The following is a 15,512-nucleotide window of genomic DNA, read 5'->3' as shown; positions in this document are numbered from 1 at the left end:
CAGTGCTGTTCTGGAAGCCAATAATGCCCTCCTACAGCTCCAGGGCTGGAGTATTAATGGCCGTTGTATAACGTGGCAGTCCCGCCCTGCCTAGCTTTGCCCCCGGGGACACACATCTGTATCCTCACCAAATAATGGTGAGCACCCTCCAGTAAAGGTTCAACTGACAGCCTGAAGCAAAAATCTCTCATAAAAGGACAAAATGAAATTCCTTTTTCCTCAGGAGATCCAGTAGCTAATGAAAAACTGAAATGGGCTCTGGGCCTTAGGCACTCACAAATGATAGTGCCCTGAGGAGCAATTTCATACCATCAGCAAGCTCTACTTGCATTTTTGGAGCCTCTTTCTCTTTTTGTTGTGTGAATCAATCTGTTGCAAAAGGCTTAAAAAAATCACTCATCAGCAAAAGCAAAACAAGTTCCAAAAGCACAGTATTAAAGGGCACAAACACATGCATGACCTGAAAGTGTCCTTAAACTTCTAGTTCAGCCAGTCAAGCTGTTAAAAGACTAAAAATAGGTCTACATTTTTATTAAGCCTACTATGTATAGAAATACTGGAGACTTTGAGGCATGTAAAAGAAGTTCTGAACCCATTCTTTTGGTATGTCTCCAACCCAGAACCCGTTCTTTTGGTATGTCTTCAACTCCTCAGAACCACATTAGGAGAGTTCTGTTCCTCTATTTTACACCACATGCAGAAGGGTACCCTGGGAACTGACTCCACGTGCCCCTTTCTGTTCATTTGGGCAGGGGAGGGTGCAGGACTTCACCATCCCTACAGGTGCCCATGGCAATGTGCTGCAGGCAAGGAAGGCAGAGCCAGCACCATGCAGACATGGAAAAGAAACCTTCACACACCCAAATTTGTCTTGTATCCTAACCTGATGAATAAGCAGGTTTCCCTAGCATTAATTCAATTTAACAAAAATATTACAAATATTTGACAATTACACAGTTAAACACCAAAAGTAAATAATTTGTAATTTCCGCCACTGGTAATCAGCTCTGCTTATTATGATGTTGAGCATTATTTAAAAATTTATTTTATTATTCTTACAGTAGCTGTTTGTTTGTAAATTAATGACTTCCTAACAGGCAACAGATACATTGCTGTGCATGCTGCAGAGAGGTATTTTACAGAGCCCAGAGACACATAAGGACCTACCTAGATACTTGTATTGAGATTGATTATAGAACAGCAGATGGGTAAATCAGCACAGCAGTATTCTTTTAATAACATCATAACACATTTATTGCACTCACAGAACCACAGGATGATCTTCTTAGGTTACTGTTATGATGTTTTTCACTGTTTAATGTAGTATTTTGAGATGCTACTGTAAAAAGTGCAATATTTCTCTTTATCTCAGAAAGTTCTGTATATGTGCAACAAGATCACTGTAGCCTTCTTTATCCCATAAATGTTTTCTTTTTTACCTACAATGTATGTTTTTTGGTGTAGAAAGGAAAGCATTACATTTCTCATCAATGCTTTTATGAAATGCTTCTGATTCCACATCAAGCAGACAAACATGTCTAAGTCTTCTCAGTATTTTTATTCCTGAGAAATAGAAACAGGCTGCTAGCTACCATGTCACCAGTAGTGTTCCCATGACTGCAGAAAGTGGCAAGGGCTTTCCTGACAACTACAGTTTCTCCCAGGTGTTTTTCAGAGATGGGAGTTTTTTCATTCTGGCCTTCAGTCCCTTCCTATTTGGGACAGGCCATATAATCTACCAGATCAGAATTACATACCCAAACACATTAGACTGGTTATTACTTAGTCCAGATTCCTGATGTTTTGTCAGAGCAACAATAGTGACACCAAGATGCAGAAAAAAACAAAATTATATTTTCCAAAATCCCAAGTGAAATGTAAGGGAGTGAGAAGAAAATTAATCTGCTCATGGATATCCAGCAATCCTTAAATTAATCTGTAGTTGCAATAAGCAGTATGAAATGCAATAAAAAAGCAGCAATGTAAAATGCATTTAACCACATTCTTAATAGATATATCAAATCAGATGATGGAAATGCAATCAGCAAAATACATTTTGACCTCCAGTAAAATACTTTATGAGATCCTTCTTGAAATAATACTTGCAAAATAGAAATTAAAGCCAGTGTGCCAAAAAGAAGATTAAGTTTGTAGTGCGTGATATGACATTCTTGGTTAAGCATCTGCTTTTAACACTAGGCCTAATTTTGTTTGAAAATTATATGTAGTTATGTGGGATCTCAGCACATCATTCCTGATGTTCAGAGATGCCAGGAGAACCCTTGGGGGTCTCGAAAATCCTGGAATGTTGCCAAGAGTGTCTGGTGGCTTGATTTTGATCTATTTACAGAAATAACAAGAGTTTGAGGACAAGAGAATCACTTTAGAGTATAAGGTGTAAAATAGACACATTTAGAAAGTGAAATATAGATTTTAAGGTTTTTTGGGTACAGGGGGGTTATGGAGACAAGATGGAGGGATCAGGGCGTGTCTTGTCCTTCTTCTTCTTTCTTCTTGTCCTCCATCTCCTGTGGTGATGTTGGCATTTGGAAATTGGTTTATGGTGAAGGTGCACTTGCCAACATGGGTGAAAAGCATTGAGAAATAAAGGTAAATATTGTGTACGTAGATATTAGTATAAAAAGACATGACCGCCCCGTGGGTGGTCAGAGAGTGCCTGTGACTGCTTGCAGATCAGACCTCTGTTGGGCAGACAGAAAATTTTGTAGATAAGAAATAATAAACAACCTGAAGACCGAAAAGCTGAAGAGTCCAGACTCATCCTTTAAAACGCGTGCCACCCAAGAACCACACTACTCATGTCGGGGCAGAGACAGACAGCCGAACCCGACATTTGGCGTCCCTGGGTGGGCACCCAGTGGGCAGCCAGTGGGCACCCAGCAGACGACCCAGTGAGCTACTCAGCAGCAACCAGCGATCCAGCAGCATCCAGCAGCACTCGCTGAGCCACAGTGAGCTCTGTTGTGCACCTCTTGCACAGAGGCAGCCTTGAAGCTCCGAGTGGGCAGTTCCCGAACTAGACTCATTCCCAAGAGAGCACTGATAACTCCTTGAGAAAACAGCCAGAAAGCAGCCAGCAAAATCTGCAGAAGCGGCAGCCGCAGAGAACACCGCACTCCACCTCCACCGAAAAAAGTTCGTAGCAGGACAGCCCAGATCAGAATCAGAAAAGGCGCCTCCGAATCCATCTCCTGTGACCTGCAGGCCAGAGACCAGGAGCCTTCAGACTGCTCTGACGACAAAAATTCAGTGAGAAAGTCAAGAATTAAGAACATGGAAGGTACACTTTCCCAAGAACAAATAGAAATTCTGTCCGACCTACAAAGCGTAGCAGACACACACACAAGGGGGATCCCAAAGAAAAAGCTTAGAGAATTACTGCTGTGAGTGCAGTGTAATTACCCGTACTCAGAAACACAGTTGTTATTTGAAGTAGGCTTTTAGCAAGAAGTTAACAGACACCTATATTTTCTAGCCACCAATGATGATAAGACAGCCTTGAAATTGCTGTCTTCAGCAAAAATTATGTTAGAAGCAACCTCGACTCAGTTGAGAAGGTCAGCCAGGCAACAAGTTGTTGCAGGTCCCAAAAGGGCAGAGAGACCAGAGCAAGGCTCCAAGCAGAGATTAGCTCTAATCTCAATTAGCCCGGGGGGAAAAGTGCCCGAGAAAAGGGGACCGAAAAAAATGTCATTGCCTTCAATCCCACCATCCCGAAAACCCAAGAGAACCCGAAAGCGCCCCGAAACTCCAGAGAGTGTAAAAGTTTCAAACTCTGACTCAGACACAGATGATGCCATTCTACTCCCTGATGAAATAAAGTTTTCTCCTAACAATATCGAAGAATCAAAAAGAGAAGAAGTAAAAAAAGTAGCAGAGTCAAAGAAGAGAGTTCAAAAAAAACAAGCAAAAAAGAAAGATGCGCTCTCTCGCAGCATGCACAGCAGCGCAGAAGCAGCAGCAGCCAGCAAGAAGAGCGTAGAAGCGATGAAAAACACAAATTCTAGTACAGCTTTTGCGAACACAACGCCGAAAGCAGCAGCAGCTCCATTTAGCGCAGTGTCAAAAATGCGCGAGTCGAGCAAAACTCAAAAGACGACCAGAAAAGACTTTCAAACCAGCGCAGCAACGTCAGACACAAGCAGCAAGAGCAGAGCAGCTGCAGAGCTCCAGCGAGCTGCCACGGAGGGACGCAAGAGACGCGCAGTAGTGACGTCAAACCCAGAAATCTAGACCCAAAAATCAACTCGAATCGCAGCGCAAAGAAAAGCACCCGCGGGGGAGAAGCTGCGCGCTTCAGCAAAGAGTGTAAATACAACGTCAAAAAAAGAAGAAAAAAAGACAAGAACAAACAATAAAGAAGAAACTTCAGAAGTAGAGCGAGACAGAGACAGTGACGTCAGTACAAGAAAAGCAAAAAGCGTCCCCAAAAGCACGCATGCGCGAGAAGTGCCAACAGAGCAAAGTCAGAAACAAGTCCGATCCTCTGTGACGTCTGAAGCGAAAAGGAGGGGCCACGTTCAAAGTTCAACATCCCAGAACTCCACCCCCTCTCCGAGACCGATGCCTTTAGTTTCAAATCCTATAGTTCAAACCCCTTCCACTCAAAAGCATTCAAGTATTCAGCCCTCAATGTCAGCTCAGTTAACAGCCATACAAACTCAGTCTCAAACACAGCTGCAAGCGCTGCAGTCTGCAAAAAAAGAAAACACAAATTCCAGAAACAGAGAAACGAGTACGCAAACAAAAAAAGAAACTCAAGTTGTGAGCAGCGACTCAGAAAAAAAACGAAAAGAATAAAAACTTTGGAGAGTTTTTTCCTTTGTAGCTTTGAGTGAGAGCATAACAATAAAATTTTATAAGAGTGAAGTCATGAGCTTCATGATGCTCATGCTTTTATCTGTTGCTTTAAGCAATAGAAAAAATCTACCTGTCAGTCAGCCAAAACAAAATGTTTAAAAAGCGTTAACCCAAGCAACAAATTTAAAAAGTATCTGCCTAACACATTCGAAACCAGAAAAACCATTCACAACATGCATAGTTGAGTTGCCAATGAGCGAATAGCCAATTCCAAGACATTCTCCAATAGAGATTTCGCAAGTCATTAAAGATCCTGTGAATGAATAGTGTGCTTAAACACATCTTTTACCTGTAACTTCTACCGAACCGCAAGAACTAGAAATTTTTGAGTCCACAACAATAGAGCTATACATAAAATTCAAAATTTCGAATGTGTCAAAAGCAAACAAAAGTGTTGATGTCACACCAAATCACGAATATTATAGAAACACATCAACTTAGTGCAATCACACAGTGACGACAACCAAAAAATCAATCCAAGTTCCAGTGCAATTGCCACGTGAGTTGTTTTTAATTTGTGAAGACAAAATTTGGCACAGCATTCCTGCAAATGCCAAAAGAAGTCCATGCAACATTGAGAAAATTTCAATGTTGTCACCAGATTTAAAAGTGTTAAAAGAACAAAAACACAAAAAAAAAAAGTCCTTACAACATTACAGTGTAAACTGTGATGATAAAGTGTACACTTGAGACAAAACAAAGAGAATTGCAGCAGCAATTTTCTCACCTCAAACAGCGTCAAAAGTAACCTTGACTCAACTAGACCACATAAGTTGTTAGTTGAGCAAACATGCTCAATCAATCTCTCTCGCTTTAAGTAATATGTTAAAAAACGTAAGCAGTGTGAGAGAAGCAACTCTGCAAAATAGAGCAGCAATCGATTATCTATTGCTTGCTCATAGACATAGATGTGAAGAGTTTAAAAAAATGTACTGCATGAATCTCTCAAATCATTCAAAATCAATTCATAAAAATATTCAAAATATAAAAGACAATATAAAGAAACTAAGCAAAGTCACTAAATCATAGATTGATGATTTAGCAAGATTTTTTAATCTTTCTCCCTTATAGAAAAAGTTTCTAAAAATGAGATTTTATATTTTAATAATTCTCTTAGTCCTCATGCTCATCGTCCCATGCATCTTTTTGTGTGTGAAACGTGTCATGAGTCAAGTTGCCAAAGAAGTCTTCTTAGTGCAAACAGAAGGAGGAGATGTGGGATCTCAGCACATCATTCCTGATGTTCAGAGATGCCAGGAGAACCCTTGGGGGTCTCGAAAATCCTGGAATGTTGCCAAGAGTGTCTGGTGGCTTGATTTTGATCCATCCACAGAAATAACAAGAGTTTGAGGACAAGAGAATCACTTTAGAGTATAAGGTGTAAAATAGACACATTTAGAAAGTGAAATATAGATTTTAAGGTTTTTTGGGTACAGGGGGGTTATGGAGACAAGATGGAGGGATCAGGGCGTGTCTTGTCCTTCTTCTTCCTTCTTCTTGTCCTCCATCTCCTGTGGTGATGTTGGCATTTGGAAATTGGTTTATGGTGAAGGTGCACTTGCCAACATGGGTGAAAAGCATTGAGAAATAAAGGTAAATATTGTGTACGTAGATATTAGTATAAAAAGACATGACCGCCCCGTGGGTGGTCAGAGAGTGCCTGTGACTGCTTGCAGATCAGACCTCTGTTGGGCAGACAGAAAATTTTGTAGATAAGAAATAATAAACAACCTGAAGACCGAAAAGCTGAAGAATCCAAACTCATCCTTTAAAACGCGTGCCACCCAAAAACCACACTACTCGTGTCAGAGCAGAGACAAACAGCCAAACCCAACATAGTTACTGTCAAATTTTATTTAATCTTAAACAGTGGTTGAATGGTGTCTTTGCTGCATTTGTTTGTGATTGGAATTACAGTAAAACAAGCAACTACTAGAGAACCTGCAGAGGGTCTGTGAAGCAATGGTCAGTCTGCATGGCTTATGCACACACCATTTCTGCGTGAAGGTTGAATCCAGTGTGTTTGAATACATTGGATTTTTCTCTTAGGTGCCACTCTGCTGTTCAGCCTTGCACAGAAATCAAAACAAACACTACAAGGGTCTCCCAGGAGCTCTGACCCTGATCAGTATCATGAGGGCACAAATGTGAGGAATCTAAGAGGAGAATGAAGAAAAGAAAAAAAAAAGAGTATGGATTCCTATTTCAAAAAATATATCCAATCTTTGAGAACCTACATTCACTTCCACAATCGTGTAGATGTGTGGGGATGCTGTTAGGAAAATTAATCCACAAACATCAGAGGTTTATGTCCAAAAAGGAGATAGAGGAATCCTTTTACTTTATTCAAATAAAGGGAGAGGCCATGGGGCATTCCCCTGGGGTCTCTTGAATTTTTGAAGGATGCAGCCTCACTTTTTATCCTAATTTCCCAGCCGCATTTCCCTTTTCTGTTTCCCATTGGCTGAGGTATTTGAGAGGCTCAGACTTCCCAGAATGCCCGATACCGAAGATTTCTCTCTAATGTATAACCCTCCCTTTTAATTTTTAATTCTTTTGGAATTTAGGGGTTTTTCGTCCCCATTGTTGCTTTCATCTTTCAATGTCCAATTTAATTTATCAGCAACCCTAAAGTTTATTTGTAAAATAAAACATCTTTTTCCATTCTTCAATCAGTGGAATCATTCCCACTGTTTCTTTTATCTCCCAGTGCTAGTTTTACCTACCAGCAGACCCACAGCTTGTTTGTAAAGACAAATCTGCCATTGCTCTCAATGGTTTAGGCATTTTGGTTTGTTTTCAATGGAAAGTTAGTCAGAAGAGCTCCCAATTTTAGTATATTCTAGCCCTTATAAATTCCTGTTTGTTGTCATTCTTTGCATGCTCACATGTTTGGTTCCTTGTCACAAAAATATACTGATAGGAGGTCTTCAAAAGACGTGTAAGGTGTGGTACTTAGGGACACAGTTTACTGATGTACTTGGTAGCTGTGCATTAACTGTTGGACCTAGTGACTTTGAAGGTCTTCTCCAACCTAAATTACTTTAGGATTCTGATTTTGGCAATGAGTTGCAGTGCATCCTTACCAATCTTCTTTTCCTGTAGTACAATACTGAGGGACTGATTAATGCTTGCCTGATTAATGCCTGTAAACCTCAACTGGCAAGATGTCTGTTGATATATGGCAATAAAACTAAGTAACATGCTAAACCTACTGAATACTCATCCAACCTTCTCTTTTCAGTCAAAGGCCATCTGAAACTGACAAGTCTTTCCAAGGTTTTCTGAGCAATTGGATTCTGACCAATTGGATTTTGATCACAAGACTAAATTTACCAGTTGTTAATTCTTTTTGTATGCACATGAGAAACAGTTGGAGCAAGTAGGATCCAAATTCATCAACTGCTTCTTCCATCCTAACCACATGTCTACAGAAACAGAAGAACCTGATTATGGAGGCCTGTCCTTGACAGGCTTCTATCAGAAGCTTGAGCAAAGCAGTAAGAAAATGATTCTAAAGTCAATCTGAAATGCTGTCTCCCTATGAATATCCCCAATCCTCAATATTTAGAGTTTGGTTTATGCCTTGAAGGCTTTGTATCCCATGCAAAATGCTTATCAGAGCGACTTGATTTTTATTTGGATAAACCACAGTACTTAGGGTTCATGTCAGAGTATTTGTTACAATTTTAAAACACTTATTACATGATCCCTGAGATGAATAGCACCTGGAACAGCACTGGAAATCATACATAGTTCTGCAGTATAGATGTAAACAACTCCACTCTAGGTATCTCATTAGTACCAAACCAGATATCCCAAACTCCTCTTTTCCACATGTCAGACTGTCACAAAACTGTTTCTTTTCCTTTTAAAAACTGTCAATAACAATTGCTCAGAACAGATTTGCCCCTCCCCTCCACAACACCCGGATTTCAGGGGAGAACCAAACTGTCCTTCCTATAATACCTCTTCCTATAGCTCTTCCAGTTGAGCACATCCTTTTATCCTTTTTTGATACCACAGAAAATTTCTATATTAAGATGCTTCACAAATCAATGTGTATTGTAGGAACTTTGATGACCTGTTCCTGTGCAATTGCCAGAAAGAACAGAAAACCAGTGTTATTAAATAGATGTGGTTTTTTCTCTCCCTCTCTCTCTTAGGATGGATTTATAGACTTCTTGGAGTTCATAGCTGCAATAAATTTGGTTATACGAGGGAAAATTGACCAAAAATTGAAATGGTATTTCAAGCTATATGATGCTGATGGAAATGGATGCATTGACAAAAAAGAACTATTAAGCATATTCAGGGTAAGTAAGTTATGATCAATAGCAAGAGCATTTGATATAGTGTGTTGCCCTGAAACAGTGGTTTATCATGTGCTGTAAATGGATTGTCAGTACTTTATCTAATGTTTTATGGTTGTAAAACCAGAATTAACAGTGGCTACTAGTGACACTCCTGACATTAGTTTCTTCCTTATTGAACACATCTAAGTAGCATTTTACTTTAAACCATAGTTCTACAGATAAAGTACTTTACTGAAAGTGAAATGTTTTGTAGAAACAGTAGAGACATTACTGTGATAAACTGTACTATAAGGCAGGGCAACACAGTAGCAGCATAATGAACAAAACAGATGGTTACAAGTATATGTGCCAGTCTATTGTGGAAAACTGGCTTCTCAAACTGATCTTGCAGCAAGAAAAATATAGATGTCAATAAAATATTACAATATTTTAATTTTTTGAAAGGCTTTTTTTGTTTACTACAAACACCATTACCCCCATTTCAAAACTAAATCACGGAAATATAATTTTATTATTATATCGTGCTATTATATTTACTATTATACTATTTGGATAAAAATACTTCCAAAATTTTCCAGAAAATGGGTCCACTTCAAACCCATAAAACCAAAGTACAATTCTTTCTTTAAAATTATCTTCATAGTTTTCAACTTGCTTTAATGAAATAAAAATAACATTATCCTCTTCATTAGCTGCTGTCATCTGAAAGGTATGTTAAGGCTCCTTACAAATATATATGACTCAATACGGTGCCCTAAATCTACAGGACTCACTACACATCAAAGTTTTGCTGCAGGGAGCATCGAAACTAAATAGAGCTTTAATGCCATAACAAACAAGGAATATACTTTTCCTGGATTCTGCATTGCTGCTGGTGCCAAGCCAGTCGCTGTTGGAGACTTTAAATAGCTGCTGCCAAAACTGAAAGGAACTGGAGCCAGATGGAGCTACCAGGTCAAACAAATAAAGCTGATCACCTAAAGAGCAGCTTTCTAAAGATAGAAGTAGAGGCTGAATCTTCCAGATTTCCCCTTGAGACTAATGAAATCTTTCTTTCACAAATATTCTCCATTAATTTTCACCCAGAGCCAATGAGTCAATGGTGTTTTGTCTGGGGCTATCCAAAGTGAGAATTAAAATTAAAATCCTTCCAATGCAAAGAATATTTTTTTTTTAACTTACCCGGTTTTAAAACCAGTTTATACCTTTGTGTGTTTCCATCTCTTTTGTAGTATAAGAACTTTAATTTAAACCTGCCTAAATCATTGACCTAGACTAGATTAAAAATGGTGGGCCCAAAAAGAAAAAAAGAACAAACAGGCTCACAGCCATTAAGGGGTGACCAGCTTATAATAAGCATCAGTAAACAAGGGCTTGTCCAAAAAGATGTGTAATATCTGAGACATTAATTTAGAAATACAGAAGTGCTATTAAAATGAAATCTCTCTCTACAGCTATGCAAACTATGGACCAACATACCACTACCCAACTCCTTCCAGATAACCATGCACCCTTTCAACGCTCAGTATTTACTATTTAAGGCGCTTCTGTGGTAGTCAGTGACACAAACACTTCAGGAACCACTGCTTTACTCTTGGCACTGCAATAAATTTAACTGTGGAAGGGATACAACTTTCTACTTAAGGCTGTGGGAGGGTCAGACATATAAAACACCAAAAGTACCTAAAGTATGAATTAGTAATAGAAACAAGTTTATGTAACTGTTTTTGTAAAATTATTGCTGCTTTTTGAAACAGACAGGAAGTTGGGGCATTCAGAGGGGGCATTTTTATGATTTTATTTGGTCAAGAATTCTAGATCAGTGAATAGATTAATAGATTGTTTTAAAATATGAGGTCTAATATAATATTTGGAAAGAGACACCAAAAGAAACAAGTGGCACATACAGTGACTTATCTTACACAACACAGTTCACCTCAAGATAATTCAAGTGCAGAAAAACAAATTCTATAGTGTGCCCATTATATAATGCATATGCATGTTTATATATATGCACATATTTTCCCAGTCAATGGGACACAATTTTGCAAAAACATACATTTATACCTTTATTCCAAATATTGAGTCCTTTTGCCACAAAAAAACCCAAAACAAAACAAAACAAACCACCAAACCAACCAACCAACCAACCAAAAAAAGTAAAAAAGTAGAGGGGTTTCTTTTGGTTTTCTTAATTTCTCTGGAGGGCAAGTTTACTGCCAACTTCAGGACGGCTGGTCTGACTTTATTTGTGATTACTAAATTAAACACGTCTTAATAGAAAAATTACTTAGGCTTTCTCTGCATGTGCTTTCAGATGGGAAAAACAATACTGCATTTAAATCACACAGACCAAAGGGCACTCTCTGAAGGCATGGAACTCTCTAGGGCCAGATAAAAATGCTGATGTAGAATCAAAAGTGAATTACAGAGCAGAGGTGCCACAGGGTTCTTCAGACCTTCAGAAATATGCATATTAGTGTGTAATCTCTAGGCTGTGTTATGTTAATTAAATTTCCAGTCCTTATTACTGACAATTTACTTGAAGTAACTATTTATTTAGTGATTTTTGAAAGGGTTTATGAACTAAAGAGTTGCACTTCAAGTACTGCTTCTGACAGCGTATTGTTTCACACTTGACGGGAAAAACTCTGAAAGAACTTTCTGTGTTTCTGCCCTTAGGCAATTCAGGCTATTAATGGCTACACCAACATGACTGCTGAAGAGTTCACAAACATGATATTTCAGAAGATAGATGTGAACAATGACGGTAAGAATCTAGGTTTTGTTGGCATTGGCAGGGACTCTTCTGCAAGAAGGGATTTCAACCTACAACTGAAGGATGACTGGTTTAGATAGCTGAAAACCCGAATCTGCTCTTCTTTGCCCTTATTTTGCTTCAGTTTCACAGTCGAGTATAAGTCAACTGAACAAAGGAAATACATGCAGTAATTACATGCAATAAAAACAGCTCCAAAATGCCAGTTCTCAGATTGAGTAGCAAAATGAAAATTTGTTTGGCAGTGGGGGAGTAATATATTTGTGTTGGTATAACCTATTTTAAATTCTTAAAAAAAAACCAAATAGGATGAATGGTTGCACATGTTCTAGCATGTTCTAAAGATTGGTGAGCATATTGGATGTTCCTTGAAGGCTGACTGTCAATGCATGCTAAGATACATGCTCCTGGTTTTTCCTCAAGATACTAAATTAAGCCAATTGGTCTTGCTTTTGGAAACTATAATTTCATTTCACTGCTTCAGAGTTGTTTCTAGTTGAAAATTTATTATGGATGAATGTCCTCCCTCATACTTCTAATCATGAAGATAATCCACTGGCAACTATGTTTTTCAGCAATTGCTGCAATCATTGACAAATTTGGAACATTAGGAAAGCTAAAAAGAGCAAAGTCAGGTCACAGACAGGAATTTTGGGCAGTTTGACAGAGAGGGGCATTTTTATGGTCTTATTTAGCGTATTGAAGTTACTCTTTTAAAGAGTTGTTTGAAATATATAATCAGAGTATTAACAGTGGTCTTGTGATGCATGTGGAGGATGCCTTAGTGGAGGATTTTTTTGACCCACCTCCTTGGCCCACTCTTTGGTGAAGACAAATTATGAAAGGAGTGCAAATAACACAGTCAAAATCTAACCCAAATTCTACGATTATTCACTGCTTTGACCATACATTTACTGGCAAGTAATAGTTGTATCTAAGACCATCATTAGTGTCATACATTTTAGCAAGGAAAATCCGAAACATAACATATTGATGATTATCTTCATAGTGGTTCCGTTTCAAACAGTTTTCTATAGTTTCTTAGTTTTTATATTGCTGGAAAGCAACAGGACTAGCTCCACCTGAGGAAGAGGCCAAGTTTTACCAAATTTCGCTTCAACTATGCTACCTCCTGTAGCTTATTAAAGAGAAGTGCAAATGGACAAATAAATTGCAAAGTCCTTCCTTACATTAATATACAATAAATAATCCCATGGGTTGTAAGGAACAATTCTTAAAACACATCTCCTGTTGGTTTTGCAATTTATTTTCATTATCTCCCAGAAATCTCAGGCCCATCACAGCAGAAGTGAGTCTGGGCCTGCCAGTGTAACCTCATCTGGCAACTGCAGTGTGGTTTGTATGCCTGCTATTGGTACCTCAAAATGCACAGCTTGGGATCAAGAGGAGTGAATCCAAGACCAACTGACCTGAATAAGCAGGAAAATGGGGCAGCATGTCCACGTGATGAGTCCAGGAACCCCATCCACCCAAAGACCTGAGTCAAAGGCAATACAGAGTGAAGGAGAGGGAAACTAAGAGGAGTGTCTGGGATAGGAGGAGAGTTCAGAGGAAGTGAGTGGATTAGTGACAAAGCAGGATGATGCATGCAAGTGTACAGAGATGGCTTGTTCTGAGTCTGCTTGTGGAATGATTATATAGGCTGTTGTTGAAAAAAGAAGAACAAACATCCTCAGGGCTCTGCATGCCAGTTCTTGGAGAGGGTCTTAGTACTTTCACTGAAAGTACTTTCACTGAAGCCTAAGAACCAGGACTTCTGTCAAATGAGGACTTTCCTCTTTATATGAGCCTTTCACCAGTGTAGCAAGGACATATGTGACTAAACAGAAAGCAAACTTTACTGACTATTGCTAGAAAGTGTTTTTCACATTTTTTAAATGCTGATAGTTTTCCTTTTTCATGTCAGATGATGTTTCCAAGGCTGCCATGAACAAAAAACAAGACATAAAAAGCCAAGAAAGAAAAAAACAACCAAAGGAACAAAACCCAAAACCACAAAAAATCAAACCAAACAAACAAACAAAAAAACCAAACAAAAAAACCACCAAACCTACAGGGACTACTTAAACCTGAAAACAGCCAAAAGTCAGCACACTAAGCATTCACCAGACATACACATGACTGAAACTGCTGCTCCCTGGGGCCTTAACTCATCCAGCTATTTTCCTCTTTGCCTGGCCCTTGTAATTTCTAATTTTACAGAGAAATCTTTCATTGTTGTGAATTTAACAAGAAACTTTAAACCATTCTCAGAGGAAACAATCTGGCTCTTCTTGTTAAACCAAGATTTATTTCTACTCTTAAAGTAAAACAGTATCACTGGAATAACCCCTAGACAGAGAACTATGGACATTTCTGTGTACTATGCAAACAGACACATGCCTAGAACTGGCCTTTGCTGACAGGGAAAAGAGCAGGAAAAGAGGAAGAATATTAAACAATATCCCTACTCTTCAATAAAAGAGATTTTATTGTTGTCTTGAAACTTCGAAGTTATTAGCTGATTTTGACATGACCCCAAAAAAATCACACTCTAAATGGCCATTTCAGTTCCTTGAAAGAATTTATCTATCAAACCACTTTGCTGATTTTTTTCCCCTACATCTGATAATGGTTCTAAATAATCCTAGTAGTCAACACGGGGACTATGACCACTAATCCTTAGCAAATCACACCCTAATCTCTTTCAAAATCAGCTCTAATATAAATTCTAGTTAGCTCAGTGAGAAGTGGCCAGTACATCCAAATTCAGCCCTGATACAGGCTTCATTAGAGCCCCTTTACACACATTTATGAGCACTTATAGTTATTTCAGACTTCAAGGAAAGCTATGTTTGACCTGTTTTTACAGAAAAATGAGTGAGGATCTGACTGATGCAAAGTGAGAAATCATTCGCAAATACTCTACCTGCATTTGCCTATCAGCAACTTTCATAAGAGATTCAATTGGGCATGAATGGTCTTTTGTTCACTAGAGAGACTGCTGCATTTCTCAGCTTCTAAAGACTATGTGACTTTCTTTTAGGGGAACTGACTTTAGAAGAGTTTATCAATGGTGTGGAAAAAGACGAGGACCTAATGGAATTAATTACGAAAAGTTTTGACCTTTCCAACGTACTCAAAGTCATACAGAACGGCAGGAGAAACAGCGTCTGAAGGATCCAGTCATGGAGGTGGTCTCTGTCTCATAATTTCAAGGAAGATAATATTTGCTATATTCAGAGAGGCTGATGTTGTCAAAGCCTGCCCAGGCAATACTGAGCAGCCTTCTCCAGGAGTAACAATTTTCAATCTTTCTATATCTCAATCTCATTTTATTTTCTTTATTCTTTCCCTTGCTAACGACTGTGGCAGCCACAGGAAAAAAAAAAAAACAAAACAGAAAAAACCCCAAAAACTTTTGCCTGCATATAATAGAAAAGATATTTGATGCAGTAAAAGTCTCTATGATCTAGATCTCTATGAACATGTTGTGGTCAAACCCTGGCTGGCTAGCTGCTCACTCACTCCACTCT

The 15,512-nt window shown here is 38.7% G+C and overlaps 1 protein-coding gene across 1 annotated transcript in view; it reads left to right on the top strand.

Annotated features, from left to right (window-relative positions):
- The window catches only part of GUCA1C (guanylate cyclase activator 1C), a 40,817-nt gene extending 25,584 nt beyond the window's left edge, over window positions 1-15,233 (top strand). Inside the window, exons 2-4 of the mRNA XM_066568853.1 lie at window positions 9,048-9,197; window positions 11,880-11,967; window positions 15,023-15,233. Of these exons, the coding sequence (XP_066424950.1) occupies window positions 9,048-9,197; window positions 11,880-11,967; window positions 15,023-15,153 (369 nt within the window). The 3' untranslated portion in view covers window positions 15,154-15,233. The remainder of the gene's footprint in view (window positions 1-9,047; window positions 9,198-11,879; window positions 11,968-15,022) is intronic.
- Window positions 15,234-15,512: the final 279 nt, after the last annotated feature.

Source organism: Molothrus aeneus, chromosome 2 (genome assembly GCF_037042795.1).
Source record: "Molothrus aeneus isolate 106 chromosome 2, BPBGC_Maene_1.0, whole genome shotgun sequence".
NCBI classification, from domain to species: domain Eukaryota; kingdom Metazoa; phylum Chordata; class Aves; order Passeriformes; family Icteridae; genus Molothrus; species Molothrus aeneus.
Note: the sequence above shows the minus strand (reverse complement) of the source record. Positions and strands in the feature narration are given on the sequence as shown.